Here is a 24,319-nt window from a genome sequence, read left to right as displayed (position 1 = left end):
CATCATTACCAGACATAAGAAAAATTCAGGACAGAAGGCAATAATCCCTCTTTGAAGCTGTGAGAAATATTGTCAAACTACAGTACAGATGTTCTCTAAGAAAGCAGGCCTTGTCACATGAACGTGGACATTCTTGATCTCCTATATACTTTCGAAGTTAAATACCACGGATGCCTGACAATTAAACACTTGAGGGAACCAGAGAACAAACACAAACACTGAGGTATTCAAGCTTTTATCTTCTACCAACAAAGAGCACCACCAGACCGAAAGCATGAGACTGTGGTTTGTCTGAAGGGACACACCCATGATGCTCTATTAACTGCACAGACAATCACAGCCACAATCCTGTAAGCGGGGTGATAAGAATTTCAGAAATTACAGAAGAATCTAAGGTGAAGACAATTTACTTTCACCTCGTGACAGAAAGTAAAAGTGCATCATACCCACACATCATTCGACTCTTTCATCTTTTATCTAAATAATCCCCTCATCTCTTTCATGCAGGCTTTGACTGTCCATGTGGTCTTTACCTTGGTGATGTCAGCTCCACCCCAACCCTCACTGACTGGTACCTCCACTGTTCCCAGAGTGGGCGGGTCCACTGCTCGTTGGCTTTAGGACCCAGTGGCTGCACCAGCGAGGCAGGCAGCGGCTGTGCTCACAGACTGAAGCAGACAAAGGCGAGCGGGGAGAGACGGCGTGCCGCTATTCTGCAGCATCGACTCACTCACTTTACATCCACACTCCCACACACACTCCCTTCACTCTGCAAGCAGCGACGCAGGTGAGTCAGTCACTGGGTGTAATTTTGCACAGACTTTGCCGATCAAAAGAGACATTAAATTGTAAGAGCTTTGACGTGGACTGGGCATTTTGAGGTGACATTTTAAGTGTTTCTGTGCTGAAGCAATAGGTGTTCAGATGTGCGACTGAGCAGGTGGATTGTGACTAGGTGTTCGCACACTCAACCATCTCTGTTTCTCCTGTAGAAAAACTTGCATTTCATGCCGCTTCCACTTCACACCATAAATGCCAAATCCAGTATCAGCAAACTTTTTTTTCTTCATTCGTGACTTTAATTGAAACTATCTCTGCGTTGCACTGCTTGAGTGATAGATGCTGCATGCGGATCAGCTTTGATGTAGATGATTGGAGAGTAATAATGTGGCGTTGGTCTGTCAGGAGTGTGTAGTCACAGTGTTGTGTGGGTGGCTCAGTCAGGAACACAGAACCAGGCAAAAATATCAGTGATTCCACACAATGGTACTGCAGTACTGCTTCAATGATCAGGACTGGCTTCAGTGTTGGAGGATGCATGCATTTTGCTGTGGTAGTCATTTTTGTCCACTGATTAAAGTATGTAATGGATCAATCAGACATGAAGTGAAATAATCTGATGTCAAGCGTGTAATGTCATGCAAGTTATTACTGGAAGTCTTTAGCAGTAAGCTGGCTGTGAGAACAATCCTCTGCTGAGAAGACGTAGGCTAGTTTATGGACTCATGCTGCAGAATAAGCCGGCTGCTCCTTCAGTGAGCTGCAGTGATGGTGATGTCACTCTGAATGCAGGCACCCTATTTGAGACAATGGACTGTCCTAGTTGATGCTCCACTAGGGAAGGGTCACAGTCAGTGCGGCCCATTAGTGTAGCAGATGGGATTGAGATCTTGCCTTTGTCAGCTGAGGAGCACCCATTCTACAGAAGTCCCACCCCTATCAGTGTGTCTCTCATAAAACTCCTATCACCAGCAGCTCAGCCAGGGGTTAACAGAGGATTGGAGGGCCCCGCCACAAGGATAGGTGGCAGCAGCACATTTCCTTTTAGTCTATTTTAATGACCTTTACCATTGACACTGTCCTCTATGCAGTACTGTGCATGTATAGGTCAACATAAAGTGCTGTGGAAAATGAGAAAATCACCTTTCTTAGGCTGTGTTTATAGCTTAATGTGCATATATCAGACATAAAGGGTAAATCGGCAATAAAGCTTCATAAATATTTTGACCTTTCAATATGTTGACTGGACGTAGTGCTGTGTGGTATGTTTGAAATCATTCTCACAATATAATGCAGTATTAGGTGATTCTTGGGCAGCTGCCTGTAAGTTGGTGTCCTTTTTGAGCAGTGTTTTCATAAAATGGCATCCATGATAATTTCTCAGAGTGCCAGCTAGCATTTAAGTGACATAAAACCAACAAACCATCACAATAGAGAGGAATCAGAAAATGACTGATATTTTTACTGAACACACGAGTGATTATTATTATTATTAGGATTTTTTATTTTTATTTATTTTTTAAGTAGCTGCAGATGAATCTTCGAACAAACCATGGGGGTCTCTCTATTGCTAAGGTCTGTTGGATAATCTGAAACAAATGACATGATGCTGTATTGTAGCATTTTTATTTTTCTTGTGAACACATCACTCTTGTCAAAAGTGTTTTTAAGGACACTACGTGGAAATGTCAGTGAAGCAAGGCATTAAACTGGCCATAGATAACTTCCTCTTTTGGGTTCGGATGTGGGTACTTTTATGTGTGTGTGTGTGTATCAGTGAAATGGATGGTTAAGTGAGTTTTTGTGGCTTTTGTTGTTTGAGTTGTAGTCATCAGGTGGGAGGTTAAGTGAAAAGGTGCTTTAGTCTCACTTAAAGCAATTAATGGATGGATGTATTGTCCGTCTGTGTGCATACCATAGCAGGTTTAAGCAGGTAGAAAGTCCACAAAGGTTTGGCATCTCCTTTGCTTTTAAAATTAAATTAAATAAATGTCTCAGGTTAAAACCTATGGGACACTCATTCATATTAATAAAATTTAATAATTGGTGGAAAAAAAAAAAGTAATATATTTTAAGTGGCTAGTAGTAGCAAAATATTAACATTTTACTAGAAATATGTATGACTAATGCTTATGGTTAATGGCTCCTGGATGTCAGGCCCCACAATAGTCTTATTATTTTATTGTATCTATTTTTTATGACAAGATTTTAATTTGTAATGTAGTTTCATAAACAGCTGTCCTTCTGTTTTAGACTCTCCGGAGCTGGTCACCACCGCCACACATCTGTCACAACCATCACAACTTTCAGTCATCATGGAACTAGACTTTGGACATTTTGACGAGCGAGATAAGGCATCCCGTACCCCTCGGGGCGGACGCATGAATGGACTCCCCAGCCCTACCCACAGCGCCCACTGCAGCTTCTACCGCACACGCACTCTGCAGGCCCTAACCAGTGAGAAGAAGGCCAAAAAAGTGCGTTTCTACCGCAACGGAGATCGCTACTTTAAGGGCATCGTGTATGCTGTGGCCAATGACCGATTTCGCACCTTTGACTCTCTCCTGGCTGACCTCACACGCTCACTCTCTGACCACATCAACTTGCCACAGGGTGTCCGCTTCATCTTCACTGTTGATGGTTCACGGAAGATCACTTCCTTGGATGAGCTAGAGGAAGGTAAGCATGTTTTAGCAGGACCCACACCGCTTATTATGTCTGATTTAATGCAAACCTTCAGAGAATACTGAATCATTTGGATTATTTGTATCTTTGCTCCCCAGTAGAGCTGCAGTAGAAGAACTGCAGTTTCAATTTAGTAGTAGTAGTTGTAGTAGTAGTTTCTGTGCTGAGAAGATTTAGAAGTGTATCTTTTGCAGTTTTTAGAGATTAGAAGTTTTATCTCTTCAGTCTAGACGCCTATAATCTCTTATATGATGTATAGACTTGTAATCTGAAAGGTTACTTTGGGACATTCGATTAACTGCCACTTGGTCTCAACTGTTTGCATTTTGCAAGTTGTGTCATTTGTCTGGCCTTTCTTCTTTTCTTTTGTCTTAGTGGAAATGACTAATGTGTTTAATTGAAAAAACAAAAAACATGACTGTCTGAAACCCCCACATTGATAAAACATGTCTTAGTACTGTATGTTTTATCCCGTTACTTAAAGGAAATTTCATTTTATGATTCTGTTTTTAAAGATTTCCTGCTGATGAAAGCAGATCTTTTGTGTCGGATTTAATGGGGCTCAGTGGTGTCAGTTTTAGAATCTTTAGCTTAGACTCTTACAAGTACTTTACCGACAGTGTTGGCATCTAAATCACTAAAGAAACCTCCAGTTTGGAGCTGTGCTTTTATGTGTTTCTACTATAAAATATCTTTAACATTCTTGGCCTCAATTAATGAAAAATCCTAATTAAAACTGCACATTGTTATATTTGGATGTATTGTGGAAAAATATTTATGTTTCAGTGGTCATGACATATTTCATCCTGTCTGGTAGAGTACTAGAAATGTGCGCAGCTGGCAAGAAGACTGTTAGAGTCTATGTTTGGCAACAGAGGGCTGATCAGAACAAGAAGTGATTTACACACTTGCAAATTCTCGTTGTGCTGTGCCAAAGATAATTTGGATTAATTTGCCATTTTGGTAGTTAAATGAAATCAAGTGCGTGACCCATGCTTTGGTTACGTAGAGTCCAAGTGAAACCTTTGCTGAGATGCAGCAACAACACAAAGCTTTTTTTTTATTTGAAAAGTGCAACACTGGTGGAAGAACTAATGAATTTCAACAAATTGATGTTTCTATGGAATAATTTCATAATCCATTTAACTGACCCAGCTTTAACTGCCGATCAACAGTACATGTGAGGTGGTCTGGGTGTGTTTGTTCTAAAGCTAGAAGATAAACTGCAGCTTAATTTGTCCAAAATGAGGTGATCTTAGGAAAGGTGTGTGTGTGTGTGTGTGTGTGTGTGTTGGGCTTGCACAGTAAGCACTGAATGGTGGAGGGGCATTTCATTGTGCTTCCTCTTGTGGGATATAATTAATTGCTCAATCTTCTCTGCACAGTGTAATCCCGTTTTGTGCCTTTTGTCTTTGCTGTAATTTCTCCACATTTGGCCTAATTGTTGCCTTCTGGATCCCCCCTTTTGCCAAAGCGTTTCTGTCTCCCCATCTTTCTACCACTGATGCCTTTTGTCTTTGCTTTAGCTCCTTTCCCTGTCTGACAAAGAACAGCACACTCTACTGTAAAAAATGCTAAAATAGATAAATGATGACTACAATGGAAGATTTGGAGTGTTTGAAGTGGCCACTTGAGGAAATCTACATGTGCACTCAGGATATAGAATATTTACACTCCCTGATATTTTCCGAGAAATACTAAAAGTGACTAAAGTCCTTCTTTAATGTCCTGCAGTTGTTTGTTGGTCAGTCTTTCAACACACTTCATCTAAGGTAGTTATTTTATTGTAAGTCTAGTCAACCCAAGGAAGAATTTTAAATGTTTTCATGTTTATGAAAACAGAACTAATCTTTAAAATGTCAAAACATGTCTCTACTGAAATGTTCTGTTATCGGTGTGTACTGTTACAGTACAAGTAGTGTTGAGCAGGTCTTTGCTGTGGTCTTGTGGATGACTTTTAAGCTCCTTTCCTTTTCCCAGTACCACTGAACACTGTATGGCATCAGTTTTTCATTATGAATTTCTTTAAATCATTTGTTTAATGAAACACCCTAAAATATAGGGTGTATGTATTATGCAGGTTTGAGTTTATTCCCGCCCTCATAAAGGATTCTATAGATTTATTTGAACCACATATTATTTTATAAACCATAAAACCAACACATATTCCCACAGTATCTGGATTGTTTTTGTAAATCTTTAGGTTTTCCTAATCCTGACTCTCCAGCTACAACGTCCTTCAAATAAAGATGCAAACAGCAACCAAATAGGTTTTCAATAGGTTCTCACACTTGTTTGACATCTCATAATTTCACTTCCTGCAGGTTCAAATGTTTGAGTGGACAGCTTTGGGACTCTCAGGTGTCAATGTTGAATAGCTGAGTGTGTTACAATACAATAATCTAATTCTTCTCTGCTCTCACAGGGGAAAGCTACGTTTGTGCATCAGAGAACTTCTATAAGAAGGTCGACTACACAAAGAATGTAAACCCTAACTGGTCTGTGAATGTAAAGGCCTCAGCTAGCCAGAAGAACATGCAGTCCTTAGCTGCTAAGGCTGCCGGTGAGTCCAGAGAGACCAAGGACTTTGTTCGACCCAAGCTTGTGACGGTGATGCGCAGCGGTGTGAAGCCACGCAAAGCTGTGCGTGTCCTGCTCAACAAGAAAACGGCACACTCCTTCGAACAGGTCCTCACTGACATCACAGAGGCCATAAAACTTGAAAGTGGTGTGGTTAAGAGGATCTACACACTTGATGGCAAACAGGTATGTCTCACCTTCAGCCACTGCCCAGCTTACATCATACCTTCAGGTAACGCACATTAGATCTCATGTACAGCTGCAAACTGGAGTTCATTGGGTCACATATGAAACTCTGAACTTTCAAACTCTAAACCCTCTATCTGTAGTATTAAGCTACAGATGGCTTATTCTGTTCCCATTTGTTTAATGTGAATAGGGCACTCTGTTCTGGGAATATAACTGCAACAAAGATGGTACTGTTCAGTATGTAAGCAAATCTACACAATAGGAAAATTTGTGGTCAGGATTGAGGACCGTTCATCATTCATACATCCACCCACACCCAGACAGGTATCTTCAGGATCAAAGAAAGCAGTATACAAAATGATTTGTGATGGTGATGGTTTCATCAGTGGTTTCATTTAACTCGATTCCACAGTAGGTAGAAGATAAAATGTTATTGTCTGTTCCTACCCTTAGTCAACAGTGACATGGTATGTCTGAGAACTTTGAGCATCTATTAAAACAACCTGTGTACATAATACCATCATTGTTAGCCTTCTTTATTGACACGACACATTTCCTTGTCTTGCAGTTCAGGTCAATAATTTCCTGTCCACCAACCTTTGTTGTGGAGTTTTTTGGCCAGTGGTATATTGAGTCCATCTGTCATTGAAAAGCTCCCAAGTCTTGGGAAGTTCCAGCTTCCACCCTCTATAGGGCCAAACCCTTTATTGTTGTTTTTGATCACTTTGTCATAATTGTTACTCGATTTAAGATGAGTTTTGGTGCAGAAAATTACCTTTATGTTAAAACAAACACACACCCTCACACTAAAACCATTCCTGACTGGTGCAATGCTCCAAATGGTTGAAAATACAATGATACCTTTTAAATGCAAATAAATATTGGAGAAAGCAAATCTGTCAAAGAGACTAGCACATCTGGATCCTCTCTATGAATTCTCAATTTGAGATGATGCCTTAGTTTATGTTGAGGATTAAAATACAAACATGTTTTGTTTCATGCAAGGAAAGCCACAGGATAAAGGGCAGAGTGTCCCGATCAACCTTGAAAACTCTCTAGTGGCCAGTTATGGGATCCTTTTGGCTGTTTTAGCCTAACAGAAATCAGGGCGCAGGAATCCCCATGAGAAAACCCTGCAGGAAAAAGCATTTAGTTTCCCATAGCTGGGCACTAAAGCCCACCTGCAAACACAAAAGTATTGTAATATAGTAACTTTGTATTGAAAAATAAGAAGATAGAAAATGAGGAGATACTTTATCTCTATCTACAATAACTGTCATCAGCTACATACAAGCTGCGCCTCAACTCCATACTACTGATACAATAAAGTACCTTTATTTCCTGCTCAGACTGAACCTCCAGACAGTTCACCATAAAGAGTATGTACACGTACAGAGTATGTATTTAGTTTAATATAGAACTAATGTGTAGAATAAAGGTACAGTAGACCTTTTGACTCAACAATTGTCATCACACAGGTTAACCCAACTGTCTTCTTGATAGTTAAAAAAAATCACACGCCTCACATCTGCAATTGACTGCATAGATCAAATACCAGTGCTTGCCACACTATTGTTAGTCGCAGTAAATTAAGAGGCATGGATGAGGAGCAAGTGTGACAGCATGTGTGGGTTTGAACACGGACATCTGTTCCTCAGCCCTCTCTTTGATATGGTTAAATGTTCGCTAATCCTCGTGTGGGGACCTGTTCCTGTTTTATTCATTACAGATGGACTTTGGATCATGCCCTGCTGAGCTTATTTAGATGCTGTACTTCTTCAGTTCTTTAGTCTCCTCAGTATTAATAAGACCGGAATCACATATGTCTTGGAGCAGGGGAGGTGCTCTGAAATGAAAGATGGGGGAATGTGATTTTAATGCGCTCTCCCAGGGGTGCAGTCTGGCTGCCCCAGGTCTTACACTGGTTTTCCTGCAGAGACACAAGCTAAGATATTTGGAGATTGTAATCACTTCATGTGATATTGCAGTGGTTATATTTTTGTGGATTTATGTTTGTGCTTGGGCTTCAGTTGGGTTTATTTTCTCTTCATACGCCTGTCTTTCCTTATCCTGAATTTAAAACTCACCATGTGGTAGCTTTCCTAATCAGCACATATTGATGATTGTGTCATCGCTGGAGCTATAGATTAATAATTTCATTCTTAGTTTCCATTGATTTCAGACTTTGATTGCTATGCACAGTGTGAGGAATGCTGCACACATTATTTGCGGTCTTTGTGTGCAGAGGCACACTGCAGCTGCTCTGTGGTGGAGGTGATATGGTAAAGCAATATTGATGCAGTGCTCGCCCCTCCCTGACTCTGCGCCGATCCTCCTCTTCCCATTCCATTGCGTTAGCTGCTGGGACTGGTTGCTAGGAGACCACATCCCAGGCACAAAGAGCCCAGCTGGTGTGGACTGGTCTGTCAGATACCACATCCTGTAGTGGGTGTGAGAGTTTACTATCAATGCAAGCTTTGGTTTAAAAAAATCAGTTGTCATTATTTTTCACTGTGAACATATTGGGTGTGGACTGTAACCTGACAGACAGTGCTGTGTTGTGTCTATATGTAGTTTTTAAAGATTGGTTTGTGCCTGAATGGAAGGTGATTCAGTATGTGTTTTCTAATATTTTTAAAATGGCTACTTTTGAGACCATCTTTTGCTGTCTTCCTCTCTTCGTCAGTGCTGTGAACAAAATCACTCCCATTTTCAAATTCTGGTGCTTTTTTCACTTCAGTCTGGAAGGGTGGGGCCAGTGGATTCAGTAGTCATTTTCCATTCTTAGAGCAAATTACGATCATTTTATTTTTACTAATGGGGAGTAATTATTCCATGTTCCAAAAAAGTACATTTCTTGATTTGCCCTCTATTCCACATTAAATAACAGAGTGCTGGCTTAATTGCTGGCAGACATTTTGTATTCATTCCCCTTTGGTTGAAGTGACTGCATAAGTGAATAGTTCTGATTTGCATTTAAGATCCACCACTTGTTCATTTGTATTGCATTTGTGGGAGGTTTTTGTCTAATGGATGCTAAATTCAAAGACCATTTGTGAAATATGTTTAAGGAACATTGTGTTGGTGTGTCATTTGTCCTTTTGAGATCAGGTGATTGCATATTGCAGACGGATCAGAGTGGTCATTAGTCCGACCTCAAGTTTTCCATTTAAGAAATTTTCTTTTTTTTTTTTTTTGTCAAAGAACCACAAAGAAAAAGAAATCAAGCATGCTTCAGTCACAAGGTCACACTGTTATTGTCAGGGAACAAAAGATTCCAATTCGTTTTGAAAGTAATAACTCACGGTAGTAAGTATTCACTGAATAAGTGATAGATACAGGCATGAGTTCAGGGCTTCTTAACAACTAAAATACATTCACTAATAGCTAAGAAAAGCCTGATTTTCCCTTGTTATCAGTGTTCTTGCAGTCTGCCCTCTCTCTGCCATGCTGCAGAAGCAGTTGTCATGGCAATAAGCTCAACTGTGATGGATTCAGTTTGTGACAATGGCTGTAATACGCTGAGTGTGCTCTTTGCATTGGGTCCTACTGGGCTGCACTCTGTTCTTAACCTGGCAACACAACCTACTGCAGTTGCATTTTAACAAATGCACAAAAATGCATACACTGTGAAACATGGAAAATCAGGATGATAGAGGGGCATGGTCCCCATGATAAAGCATCTCGAGTAGGTATGGAAGCCTGAATGCACTACCAGACCCTTGTTCCTGCACAATCGCCACATCAACAAGTGAGCTTAACCCAGGGGGAAAGAGGTGGAAGTACAGTTAATGATGGTAATGCCACATCAGTCAGCCAAATGGAAAGCCTGCTTCCTCAGGGTTGCAGGGTGGGGGAGGGGTGGGGTTAAAACAACATCAGGCACCAGCTGGACCCCATGACTGTGCAGTTATCGCTGCTTAACTGGCTCATCTGCGCTCCAAATGCATCCGGAGCACCTACAGTAGCAGAAAGTCACTGCACTGTTGCACCAAGGTCACAGACAGGTCAGTAAGGAAGCTTTTAATAAAAATCATCACCAGAGTGGAACAAATCCCAGTAATGAGATTTTGCAGAGGTTTCTTAGCATTTTGATAAAAATTATTTATTTACTTTTTATCTCCCCTAATTTCGCTAGATCCATCAACTGGGATGTTAGTATAAAATACAGCTTGATACTTTAAATACTTTGTATTGTCTCTGAACAAAAAGGTCAAAATTAAAAGACTTTTTTGAGGAATATTACCATCTCCTTTACAGCTTTTATGTTTTTTATATTTTATTTTCTCTGCAGTCGAAGACTGCACAGTATACAATTTCTTGGCAATTAATGGGCTCACTGTGAAACTAGTCTTTTTGTCTTTTTACTTTAGTGTAAACTCTGCACTCAATCTTACGCCTACCCCAGTGTCTTATCCACTGCAAACATAAATGTCTTTATTTCAAGACTTTTGTTTTGTTTTGAGTGCAATAGCATGCACAGCTGATTTGTGAGCTGATCTGAGATTACACCTCTATGGTGTCATAGCAAAGCTGATTGTAGTTTTCAGCTGTATCTGATTCAGTTGACCGGCCTTTTGACTCAGTAACGCTGGTGGTAACCGTTTCATCACACAGTACTGATTAGATGAACCACCCACATCATGACAGAGCAGTAGTGTAATGCATGAATTATTATTGCTGTGGAGTCAGATGAAACAGATATTGGACATTAAGAATCACTGTCTCTCATTCACTCACTACATGGTCTGAAAGTTTGAGCTGAAGTGGAGACAGGCCAGCTGCCTGTAGAAAACAAAAGGTTCATGAGCTTTGTTTGGATGAGATGCATCCTGCTGCTTCACACAAAAGTCGTTTTAGTCGCAGCCAGAATGGTTTGTTATTCCATATATTAGACAGAAAACTGCCTAAAAACTGCAATTTGTTTTACACTCTGGCTGTGTTTGTGTTTGTATACATGTTGTCCCTAAAGGTTTCTCAAAATATTAACTCTGCAAAATATTAACTCTGCAAAATATCTTTTTTGTAACTTTCTTTGGTAACTGATTTGTATAATGTTTGTCGATGCTGAGGAGAATTTGCAACATGCAACGACTATATCAACTTTCACAGAATACATGTTTTACATTGTGGTGAATGTTTTTTAACTGAACTGAAACTGAAATTTTGCACATGACGATTATCACTCTAATAAGTCTGCAACCATGACATGATTGGTCAGAGTTGGTCTTAAGGAACTTTGAATAATTTAGTCTTAGTTGGTGGATCCCTCTGTAGTTCCTGGTGGTGTTGGTGGTTTTTGGGGGGGTCATGTGGTCCTGACAGCTGGTGAGGCAGAGATTAGGGAAGGGCTTGATAGGTCGGAGAGTGGGGGGGGGGGGGGATGTGAAGTCTGGAATGAGCCATATTTTCAGAAAACCCCATGTGCTCTCATCCAATGAACACTTTAATATATACACACCGACTGTAACGTGTGCAAGCTTCCTTAAGATGAATAACCTCTTGTTTTCTCATCTTGTCCTTTCCTAGATACTGTTGCCAGGTGGGTCTGTTTGACGCATTTGACTGACCTTTTCAAAAGGAGAGTGGGTGCTTCAGCCCATATCCCATCTTTCCAGGCTTGACTGTCTTTTCTCAACTGTAGCCAAGTTTCAAAGGGACTGTGACATTCCACCTGTGATCTGATTGCATTAAGAGTGGAGCGGACTTCTGTCAACTATAGACGGATGTCAAAGTTTAATTTGAGTTATGACCATGAATAACTTGTGTAAGGAAAAAAATCTAATTGTAATTTTAGGAATTAAAACGATCAGTACAGTGCAGGTTTTGGTGATTGAGGGCATGTCTGCAGGACATTAAATGCACACATCATAAATTATTTGGATTCATGATGAGATGAGGAGGACTGGTGAGAAAAGTGTATGCATTGATCTCTGTAGGGAATTACATTGGTATGATTCAGTGTTTTCTCTTAAAAATGGCTTCTTTCTTACAAATGTGGATGAACTTGGGTTATCTCATAGAATGCTTCTGTTGTATTTCTGTGCTATTTTAGATTGAAATAATTTCTTTGAATCTAGTGAGTGAGAGACACCAAACCTACACTTATTCCCTGCATGAGTCATTTTGTTTCAAGCTTCCTTTTTTTTTTTAATGCTGTTCTCTAATCCATTTTTAATTGTTGAATTCTTTCAGTTTATTTGTTTAGATGTATGTATGAATATCAAATCACTTTTCGGGTTAGTGAGTGGTGAAGGAATACATACGCTTGTTAGGCAACCAACTGAAAGGCAGAAACTTTACTTCAAATTGAGCGCTTGTTAAGCAAGATTAAGGTAGCAGTCTGTTGGAGAAACACTTTTAACCCTTTAATCAGCTCTCTTCCTTAGCCATTAAACAGAGACCCCCCCCCCCCCCCTCCATTCCAGCCAATTTCCATCTCCTTCTCCACCTGCTGCCCTTAGGGGAGAAAACGAGTGCTTCTTAATGCTTCCATCTTATGATCGTCTGTTGGGTGCTCTTTTTGCTGCACAACAGTTTAACCTAATGAAAGTAACATGTGTCTAATTGCTTGATAATGTCCAGAGGAAAAAAAACCCAAATGTGCATCCTATAAATTAGCCCTGGCTGAAAAGCCTATTAGGATTTGATCTCAGGAGTCAAAAAATTATCTCTGTACCTCATTGAGGATCTGCCAGTCTTGTATCCATGGAATCTTGTGGGAGGCAGAGAGGGTACAGCTGTTGGATGCCACGCCACCGAGTCACCACCACACACTTTTAGCTTGTCTAGCAGAATGGAGAACCAACATGGCAGCTGGTGGGGTGGGGTGTTCCCAAATTATCTGCTGCTCATACTTTGAATATGTATCACAAAGGAAACCATGATGCATCTTGACTATCTTGACAAATGTCCCCACAAAGGATAATCTTTCAGGCCATGGATCTCTGAGAAACCTACAGAGTCTGTAAAAGTGTGTGTTTGTTTAGAACATTAGCCCAGATATTAGTTCTGCTAAAAATGACAGTCATCTAGCAGTTTTTCAAGTCAGAATGGAAAAATTATACCAGTTGTTGAAAGGCAAAATGAGAATTGGATTGAGATCCTTTCATAACAAATGTTATTTGTGCCTGGAAAGAAAATAAAACGGCAACCAATAGCAAATGCATCTTTTAACTTGAATGCTTTTAATAGGGGTGCCTGACCCGGTAGCAGGGCTTATATAATGAAGAGCAGAGGAGAAGGTGTGGCCCAAAGACATCTGTCCACTAAGTAGGCCATATTGTGTCAACAGCTGTTATAGAGTTAAAAGTCCCTGGGGAAGGAAGTTGAATGATTTAAACACTACACAAACGGTGTAACATTATCCTGTGTTTGGGCTTTTTTGTGCCTTTTGTGTGGGTTTTGTTCACATGTGCCTACTGTAGCTAAAGTCATGTTAACATGACAAGTAAAACACAAAGGCAGCCAACTAGTGCCTGAAGCTGACTAAATCCTTTGGCTGGCAGGCAACCACAACTTACATTTACTCAGTGAATTCATCCACATGAAGCTTTGTGTGTACAGAGTGCATGATTTCTTTAATTAAATGTAATCAGCATTTAACTCTCATTTCTGTCATCAGTTCTGCAGGTATCCATGGTGCTTCCTCTGCACAGCTATTAGCATTGCTTCATCGTGCTGTAAATGCTTGTATGGATGATATTTTAATTTAGTCCTGAATTTCAAATGCACTTCATTGATTTATTAATATTTTAATCAGATGGCTACAAAAAGATTATTCCTTCTTGGATATCACACACTGGGTTTTTGGTTCTGTTGAAAAAGCCCTGTTGAAAAAAAGGATTTTGGTAATCAAGCAGTTTACTTGGTAACATGTTACGTTACAATAATATAACTTTTATTTTTCTGTGTGTGTGTGTGTGTGTGTGTGTGTACACCTAAGTGTGGCCTCACAGAGCTGGGTTATGTTGATGACAGATGATAAAAGTCTCATCTCTTCTCAGGTTACCTGTCTGCAAGATTTCTTTGGTGATGATGATGTCTTCATTGCATGCGGACCGGAGAAATTCCGCTATGCCCAGGACGACTTTTCTCTGGATGAGAATGGTGAGCATTTTAAGTCTCTCTTTTAACACAACAAGCATTAACCTTATATTTTCTGTACTATACGCAGTGCATATTACTTTGTTAGGTATAGTTGGGAACTGCAAGTCTTTGTGTAAAACTACAAATATATGATAAACTTGAAGTAGTTTTGACCTAAAATAGGGTAAAACATGGAACATTTGAATGTGTTAAACAAATGTCTTCACATACTATATGTGACAGGGTTTTTTAACAATGTCAAACAAACCTGACTGGTCTTTATGCTCTCAAACAGTGGACCTTTTTGGTTTGATAATATGTAGTTCTTCACAGATGTGATTGATTCTTTTTTCTTTGTTTGATGTTGAAATTACTGGTAAGTTGTGTGGCAGCTGCTACGGGACACATCCTGTGGAGTTCACCCTCATCAACATTAAAATACTACCTGGTTGCCGCCCCATAGGCACCCAGCTGAGATGCACTCTGTGTTCTGACACCTGTCAATCATGGCCAACATTAATTTAACAGCACAGAAAGTAGAATTGATCCAATTATGTAGAGATATGTATAGTAAGATTGGCTGAAGTAAAATTTAGCATAATCCTTTTGGAAATCAAGTTCCAAAGGTTTGGCCCCCTCAGTCATTATAAATAGGGTGGTCAAAACTTTATAAGCACCTCCCCAGTATGACCATGACTAGAGTAGAATTATCACCTTTCTGACAGTTTCAAATTAAAAACTGAGAAATTATAACATTGTAAAAGTAGAATTCATGGCAGAGCGGCCGTATTGGATTGCAATAGATTGCACTGGTGTACCTAATAAAGTGAGTATATATTTAAATCATAAACTGTGGGCTTTTTTTATGAGGGGAGTCAAGAGTAGAGAAGTCTCTTATCTGCAGCCAGCAGTAGGGATTGGAAAATGAAGAAAAGGGGAGCAGTCATTAATCTGTCCAGTGACAGGTTTAGGTCAGCTGATCTGTTGGTGCTGATACTGCTAAGAAATCTAGGAGACAAAATGTGAAACCAGTTCTCACGGTTTTCCCCCAGACTTGAAAACCCACTTTTATCTAAGGTTCTTTCCTAAAAGATTGTATTCTATATTCCTAAAAGATTGTATTCTATACACATTTTAATTCCCTAATCTAATGTGATCATGCTCCCCTTATCCATTCAGCTCCTTGTCCAATTTTTGGAGATGGGGTTGCTAGTTTATTTAGAGTGATCCAGTTCCTTTTTCCTTTTCAGCATACTCCCATGATGAAACAAAGCTAAATAGTTTAATTTATTCCATAATAACCTTGAGGCAGTGTGGCAGTACTTGGTGGAGTAGATGAGGAGAGGAGCCTTGTCTGTAACACCTCACCTCACACCTCCATTACGGTATCGTATCCATAACACTCTGATTGATTTATTGTCAAACCCCTTTGGAAGGCAAATCCACAACAAAGATGAATGACAATCGTTACATTTGTTATGCTTTATAATGAACCGACATTCTACATATGCAAAAATGGGAGGCCATGAAACGTTTCTTCCATATTACCAGTCTTTCTCCCTTACGTTAAATTAAAATCCCGTGTGGCAGTTTTGTAATCTTCTGTTTACTCGCTGTGCAGACAGCAAGGAGCACATGTGTACCTGCAGCTATGTTTATGCAGCGACAACATCATTTGCCAGTGAGAAGGAGGCTGTATAGATCGTCTCAGGGCTATTTCAAGACCACTGAGCAGAATAGACAATAGACATAGAATAGACAAGCTGCGGTTTTTCATTATTGTCAACGGCATGGTGGCACACCTTGCAAACAATCGCACATGAATGTACGTCTGTAGCCCGTAATGTGTGAAGGTTAAGAGAGAGAAGACAGACATGGTGCGATCCCAGGAGATAGAGGGAGGACAGATAGTATAATTAGCATCAAAAGTGGAAGAGAAATGGGAGGGGTGGAAAAGAGAGAGTCTGACAGTACAAACAGAAAGAAAGATGGAGGAGAACAATATCTGGAGTCTGTGTACTCTGATCAATAAAGTGACCCAGAACATACTTCATACATTTTCAATCATATAAACGCTTAATGCTTTACATTTGCACAATTTAGAGAGCAACAGATATCACTTTTCAGACTTAGCCAGTGAATCCAGAAATTTCCTGTAAAGGTCAAACTAGCTATAGCTGAAATAATAAAATTGATACTAATTCCATTATCTGAGTTTAAATGTCAAAACCAATTAGATTTTTTTTAAATGCCCTACTCTAATCATACTTAACAATTTTTTTTTCAGCAAAAATGTTTTTATTTACCAAAGCCAAATGTCATCTAACATACTTATCCAGAAAAGTAAAAGACCCCAAACGTAAACAAGATCATGAACCACACCAGACATTATTTGATTTGTGACTGTATGTTCCCATTAAAGGTATAACTCAAGTCCTAAGGTCCAAAGCTATTAATTGTCTTGGTTCAGCATATTCAGCAAGACGTATCCCAAAAATACAAGTCATTTTGTTTTGTACATGTGCACTTTGACTCTTCTGAAAGACTGAGTGCTCTTACGCTGTTGACTCTATGAATTTCTTGATTGAAAAGATGCGTTGACATTATTTATTTATTTATTTATTTATTTATTTTTCTGCTTGTGTTGGGCTGCAAACTACAAGGGAAATCAGGAAGTTAAAGCAATGTATTGTTTACAGATGTAACCAACTAACTAAATAGATACAGACTTTTGTTGCTTGGGTACTTCTTTTTTTTATTTTTTATCTGAAAATTTCATGGATTTTCTTTCTTATTTCTATTCAGGATCAGCCATCCTAGCTTAGCAAAACTACACATTCTTAAATTGTGGTTAGAACAGTGCAGAAGTTACCTCATAATGTCTTTTTGCATTACATTTATTTCCACCAACTAATAATGTTAAGTCAAACTACAAGTCATTTAGTTTGCAAGAAATGCATATTTTATAATTAATATTGCAGAAATAAAATATTTGATGTAAACACATTTTCCAATTTAAACATTTTAAAACACACCCAATGATACTGAACTATATGCACATGCTTGTTTTGAGTCTTGTGGAATAAATGTTTTACAGATGAGGTCACAGGTTCCACTACCAGCTACCATTTTGGATTTAGGATAGAAATCTTTGTATTTGTGTAACAAAGAAATTTTGTGTAACAAATGTAGTAATTATTGTAAATATTCTGGCGTTAATTGAACATTGACTAATTGTTCACTGTGGACACCATGCATGTTGTCAAGTATGTCTTTAGAGCTTTGCATAGTTTTGTTTTGTTGTTATTACATTACTTTCAGATTCTTTTAATAACCTTACTTTCCTTTGTTTTAGGAAGAAGGTGAGGACTTTTAACATGGTGCTTTTTTTTTTTTCCTCACAGAATGCCGGGTGATGAAGGGGCCCAAACCTCAGCGTGGTCTAGCAAAGAGTCCGGGTCCGATAAGGCGCAGCAAGTCTCCTGCTGAATCAAGTGAGTCCATTATTGTCTTATCCACACTGTAATATTTCAGTTTAAACTAGAGCAGAAAGTGACCTCACCGTGATCTATAAATCAAAACAGGGCTGGGAGGAAAAAACAAAACTAGAGCAATTCTGTTGCTGGAAACTACTGTCATATTATGTTTATTGTGATTTAAAGTGGGGTCCTGGGGTTGTGGTAGAAGACACTGCAACCCATCCAGATGCTGGTTCTGACATTGGCTTCTGAACTTGAAATAATGCAGAGGGGATCTTAAAACTGTGGGATCCTCTGTCTATTATCAGGCTGTGCCTGTCTTTTACTGGAATTACTGGAAACAACTTTAGCTCTAGTGCAACAACTTATAAAAACCTTCTAATATTTACAAATGGGGCCAGAAAAAGTCCAGCCTCTGATTGCTGTGGGTAATCTGATTTAAGAGAATGTTCCGAATGCTAATTCTTTAAAAACCATGAATAAAACATGAAAAGTAAACAAAGACAGTGTAAATAGCTTTCAGCTGTTTGTTTCACAGTCGTGGATTTTAACATTTAATAATATCCAGGAGGCAGAAGAACATAATAGAGACACTGGTGTCTGCTTATGTTTGAATTATTAATTCTAACAATAGCTTTTAACACTGGAAAACAGTGTGACAACTCTCTGTTTTGATGGGATCTCAGGTAATAAAGCTGCACTATTGGTTAACTAAACACTTGGTGTGATTGGTTGCAGTAGTGATAGATGTCTTTTCTTCAGGACCTTTCACATAAACACTGGAAAACAAAACATTCAGAATCGTTTCTTATATTTCTCATGTTCAAGTTAAGCAATAACAAGATTACATATTTTCTAAAACTGCAAGAAATTTTCTGCTGGTTGTTGCTGCATGCTTCAGTTTGAGTCTGTATTCACGTTGATGTGAAAGAATGAAAAGTGTCCCTCCAGCAGTGGCAAGACCTAATTCCACTGTAAGATAAATGCAGAGCTGATATTCTGGCAGAATTGCAGCAGCAGGAAGTTGACAGTTTGTGTTTCACATCAACCTGTGCAGTAGGTGAGGTAAAACCTGAGAGGTCAGTACTACAGTGTTGGTCATGGAAAGGGGATGTACTGTATGTGATGTGTTAATGCCAAGTGTAATAATTACTTTAGGATTCAAAGAATAAAGATCAAGACCAGTAAAGAGATTAACATTTCAGCTTTTTTCAGGTATTTAGATCTGGCGCTGATACACAACTTAAAAGATAGCACCTTTTGTTTGAACACACCCATTTTTCATGTGAGTAAGAAATTAAAAGAGACAGATAAAATAGATTAAAGTGAATAAGACTTAATATTAAGTTGCAGATCCTTTGCTTGCAATAACGGCTTCAAACCTGTGACCCATTGACATCACCTAACTTTTGCATTCCTCTTTTGTGATGCTTTTCCAGGCTTTCAGCGCAGCCAGTTATTGTTTGTTTTGGAGGGTTACTCCCTTCAGTCTCCTATTTAGCAGGAAAAATGCTCTGTAGAGTTTAAGTCTGGAGATTGACTTGGCCAGTCTAAAACCTTCCAATTCTTGTCCTTGATGCCAAGAAGTGGCCCCTTTTGTTGTTTTGGCAGTGTGTTTTGATTCATTATCTTGCTGCATGATCAAGGATCTCCCAATCAGTTTGGTTGCATCTTTCTTTAAAATAGTAGATCAAACTGTTTCTGGAGAATTCTGAGTTCATGACATTACCTCAATTGCCTACAGCAAAAACAAAGAATTGGCTTCATTGTTCCAATACTTTTGGAGGAAAGTGTTCCTCCTCCTTGTTCTTCCTTGGGCATCTTACAAAACTACCTGCTTTAGCGATAAATGCATTAAAACAGTGTTTTGTGTGGTCTTGAGATGGAAACCTAAATTCCAACATCATTTACTACACAGGTATGAATAAACGTTGTTGTAGAAGTATTAGTAGGAGTAGTAGTGAAATCTAAACGGTGTGGGCAACTCTTATTAATACTCTCTCAATACTCTCTCTTATATTAGGAGTTACTCAAAAAAAACATTTGGCATAAATCAAGCAGCTGCACTCTCCATGTAGTATATTTGAGAGAGCTGCTTTAGGGATTTGACTATAAGATCCCAAGATAATAGGATGTTACATTTTTCTGTTTCTGTCTAAGTATGTATAAACTGTAAGTCTGTTTATCTGACTGAGTGGTTAAATGAATCCAGTGGTATTAAGTTGCTAAACAATGAAGCGTTATCCACATTGTGTTTTCAGTATGGATTGGCTAAAATTTACACTGGCCATCTGGCTCATAGTCTTTGGAATCTTTTCATCTCTTATAGACAAAAACTCTTTTAAACCTCTTAAAACACACGAGTACACCACACTGCACTGCTTAGATAAAAACAATGTTCCACACAGAGTGAATCCTAGCAACATGGCAGAACACACAGTGAGTGAATAAAACGTCATCTAACAAACGGAGAGCTTGTAGACAGCGTCCCTCTACTCCAGAGCCAGTTGTAGCCATGGTTCAGGAATGACTTTTCTGCAGAGCCAGGGAAAAGGGTTTAGCCCTCTCTTACAAACTTTCTAATCTACTCTTTTCCTTTTTTCATCTTCCTCTTCTGTTGCTCCCTCTTTTTTCCTCCCCTCTCCTGCACTATGGGCTTTCTCAGCCAACGGGACAGGCTCCAGTAGCCAGCTCTCCACCCCAATTTCCAAGCATTCCCCCACCTCCACCCCAACCAGTCCAGGTCTCAACAACAAGCAGAAGGTACCCAGACCTCTTTTCTTCTCCTGCCCTTTTTTCTTAGTTTTCTCCAAAAGTGTGAGTTTCATGCTTTTTAACTGAATTTACACATGATTTTGCTCTTCCCTTTGTCTAGGATCTCTACCTGCCTTTATCTCTGGATGATGATGACTCTCTTGGGGAATCGATGTAGACTCTGCTCCTTCAGCCTGCCTCCTTTTTGGCCTGAAACACAGAAGTTTTTATACCTCTGCTGCTTTCCACCTTAACTCACAGTGCCACCTGTTGTCTAGGAGAATCACTCTTTGTCTCTTTTTAAGGCCTTAGCCACCAGGGCTATGACACCATTTGCTGCTTGAGAATAATTTTATTTAATTTTTTTTAGTTTTAATCAGTTGTGACCACTTTATAACAAACAGCTCACTAATACCAAGATAAGTTTCTATGTGGGGGTTGGCCACTATTTCTTTAAAGGGCACACAGTTCACTATCATATTACTGACACTGTTGATTCAGGGTGTAAAAAATGTCACTTTGGTCTCAGACACTTTTTTCAAGGATGCACTCTGACTTTAATATTTCACAAAATTCCAAGCAGCAAATGGCTTTTTTTGGGGTGTTTGCCAGAACTGACTCAACTTTTGTATCACTTGTATTGGTGATGTTCCTTCATGTCCTACTGTCCTTCTGCCCTATGCTTGATGGTGTAAAAGGGTAACGGTTCCTCGTCGGAAGAAGTTTGCCCAGCCAGATAGTCTTTCTAGCCTGCTGTAAATACTGTGTATAGCTATCCATCATAACATCTCTGCCAAATGTCCATTGATGTGCTTCCATAACATCATTTCCGTTTCTAACATTTACTCAACATGATACAGGGTATGGTCAAAGTAAACGAAGCAACTAAAACGATGTCCCAAATGGGAGATGCAGCTCCTGACTGAAGTGTATTATTTGTCAGAAGCCAGTTCCCACTCACTGGGAAGTCGCGTTCCCAACTGTACATGAGAAATTGCATCACCATAATAGTGTAAAGGGGCACTAGTTTAACTATGAACATGGCGGCTTCAGTATCCATGTATTAGCAATAATTGGGATTCATTTTGATCAGAGACGAATTCGAGGAAAAAACATTCCACATAGCCCTGAGGGAAAACTTAAAAAAAAAAAAAACATTGGGGTTTCCTCTATTTTGACCGTCTACATATACAGTGGGCTATACATGGTAAACACCCTCAGTGTTTTAGAGTGTCACAAGTACAGAGCATGATATTGATGGATGATAGTAAAACTCATTGAAATTTGATAGACCTAACAGTGCATACAAGCAACCAAAGGAAAAACAATAATGCCCTGTCAACACACATTTAGTTTATACTTTGTTACATTGACGAGTTTATCACTGCTTTACCGCTAGTGGTGATGGGTCATTGCACAACGTGTGAAATTTAAAGTTAGATACATAAAGGTCTCAAAGCCAAAGTGTAAAGGGGAAGATACAGTATGTAACTTTATTAGTTGTAAAATTCTTTAAATACTCTGGAGGAAGCACACCTGGAGATTTATGCATGATGCTTTTTAACACATCAAAATAATGTCAAGATTAAATCGTGCTCATCAGAGGTAATTAGTTTTATCAGATTGCTAAACAGTAATGGAATTTCTCCTATTTTGCATGGCTCAACATAGTTCTCAGAAACAAGGGAGATGAAAACATTAACGCTTGTCTAAATATGTGTGGGTTTTACATTTTTATAAAATTTATTAATTTATATCATGGGTACTTGTCTAGGATTTTTTTCTAGTTTTAACTTGCTCACGTGAGCTTCAAACTGTAGTACTTTCCTAAGCCTCTGTGTGCAGCTTTCTATCACCATATTTCTTTTTTTTCGTAGTTGTGTGTTTTACAAAACTACTGAAAAGAGTTTTCTCAGATTTTGCAGGGAATCAAACCTGGGAATCTCTAAATTGGACGATACTGAAGCACAAAGCAGGGAGCTACTTATTCACCACAGCAACAGACATTTTACTGTCTCTTAGCATTACAATGTGTGATCACACTTAATTCCTCTGTATCGATTAACAAAAAATATATGGTGCACATGTAGCATCTTTTAAATTAAGATCTATGCATTTGGATTCGAGAATAGTTCAGAAATCTCTTCATTACTGTAGAGAATGGCCTTTTTATACACAACAGCATAATAGGGGAACTACAATGAAATTTCTAAGCAGTCCATTGTGAAGATGTGAACGTTGTAGGTCAAAGGGGTGATCTGGTGCCCACCCTCTGGGTAAGCTTTGAATAGCTTTTCATTAGCCACCTAATGCTCAAGACAAACCATCACTGATCTGGTGCTGTGAACTACACTTTTCTCCTGCAGGGAGCGCTGTCACACCAGCACTACAGCTTCTAATATCAGCTAATCCAACCGCAGGGACACCTCACTTTAGCCGCCATTTTGTACAAAGGCCCCATTTGTTGTCATTTTCTCAACCTGTCAGTTCTGTATAACCTTACATGAGAATAATGTTCTTGTTTCCTTCATTTTTCTACAGCTTATTACAGCGCTACAGCATATTAAACATTAACAGAAAACATTGGTTGTCTTGTGTAAAAACGGCCACCACCATGTAAGATGGATGGTGTGAATTCATCACCTACAGTGGTGCCTTTTTTTTACATTGTCTTTTGATATAAATAAATGGGACATTGAATGCTTGTTTCTTAGTTAACAGCTGTTTGTAAAACATTCTTAAATGTCTTAAACAAGGAAGCCTCCCAACACACTTGGTTTTGTAGTGTTACAGGACACTATCGTGGTGTAAATATGCTCCCTACCTGTTCTTTCATATGTAAGCCTTTCTGATTGAATGAATGACTTCTAATTTGTTTTTTTCCTGGAAATTTACAATGTCCTTTTTAGTGGTAATTTGCAATGTCACAGTGGCTTGTTTCAGTGCTTCATTCAATGTATTAATCAGTATCCTTTTGCAATTAAAACCGTTGTATTTCACCTCTCTGGTCTTTAGAGTCTCATTATTTTTGTCTCAAATCACTGAACAGTACATTTCAATGACTCACTAGGAATGGGTAAAGTGTGCGTGCATATTACACAAGTGCAAAGCAAATGGCCACTAATGCTCATGGCTACGTATCTGTTCACTCATATAAATAGATAAAACATTAGTGTTAAAAATAGTGTTATTTTCATTTGCAGATCACCTCATAATGATCTCCGTCACTATGGGAACATGAAATCTGTGTCTCTCATCCTCAGTGGTGCCCAAACATTTTACACTCTTAAATTGCTAATTTTGTCTAAATTATCAAAATAGTTTACACTGATCAGACACAATGTTAAACCCACTTGGTGGTTCTAAAGTTATGGTTGACAGAGGTCTATATGGGTGCTTAGGCTGGTCTGCAGTTACACAACCCTGAAACACAGCAAGCTGCAATGCGCTGTATGTTCTGACACCCACTGTCTTTAGGCCCATGAATTGTATAAGAAAAGCCCTTTAACAGGAGAAAAACATGGAAGATGACAGACAACTTAGTTGCTCCCCCATCTGTGTATGAGTGTGTGTGTGTGATTGTGAGTGCGAATGGGTGAATAAGAAGCAGTGTAAAGCGCTTTGAGTGCCAATAGGTAGAAAAGCTATATAAGTGCAGACCATTTAGAGACATCAATGTTATAGATGTCCTGTGTACAGAGCCTTGCATATGTATGAAGCTGTGCTGCATGTTAAGGGCTCTTCAAGTTAAAAGCTCTAACTTG

At 39.1% G+C, this 24,319-nt stretch overlaps 1 protein-coding gene across 1 annotated transcript; it reads left to right on the top strand.

Moving 5' to 3' along the window:
• The first annotated feature begins 607 nt into the window (after positions 1 to 607).
• Positions 608 to 23,554, top strand: LOC137107784 (neuronal migration protein doublecortin-like). The gene is made up of 7 exons (XM_067491768.1): positions 608 to 787; positions 3,034 to 3,459; positions 5,891 to 6,231; positions 14,241 to 14,343; positions 17,727 to 17,816; positions 20,467 to 20,564; positions 20,677 to 23,554. The coding sequence occupies exons 2-7, from the start codon at positions 3,096 to 3,098 to the stop codon at positions 20,731 to 20,733; spliced, it is 1,053 nt and encodes a 350-aa protein (XP_067347869.1). The 5' UTR covers positions 608 to 787; positions 3,034 to 3,095; the 3' UTR covers positions 20,734 to 23,554.
• Positions 23,555 to 24,319: the final 765 nt, after the last annotated feature.

This window comes from Channa argus, chromosome 22 (genome assembly GCF_033026475.1).
Source record: "Channa argus isolate prfri chromosome 22, Channa argus male v1.0, whole genome shotgun sequence".
In the NCBI taxonomy this organism is placed as follows: Eukaryota; Metazoa; Chordata; class Actinopteri; order Anabantiformes; family Channidae; genus Channa; species Channa argus.
Note: the sequence above shows the minus strand (reverse complement) of the source record. Positions and strands in the feature narration are given on the sequence as shown.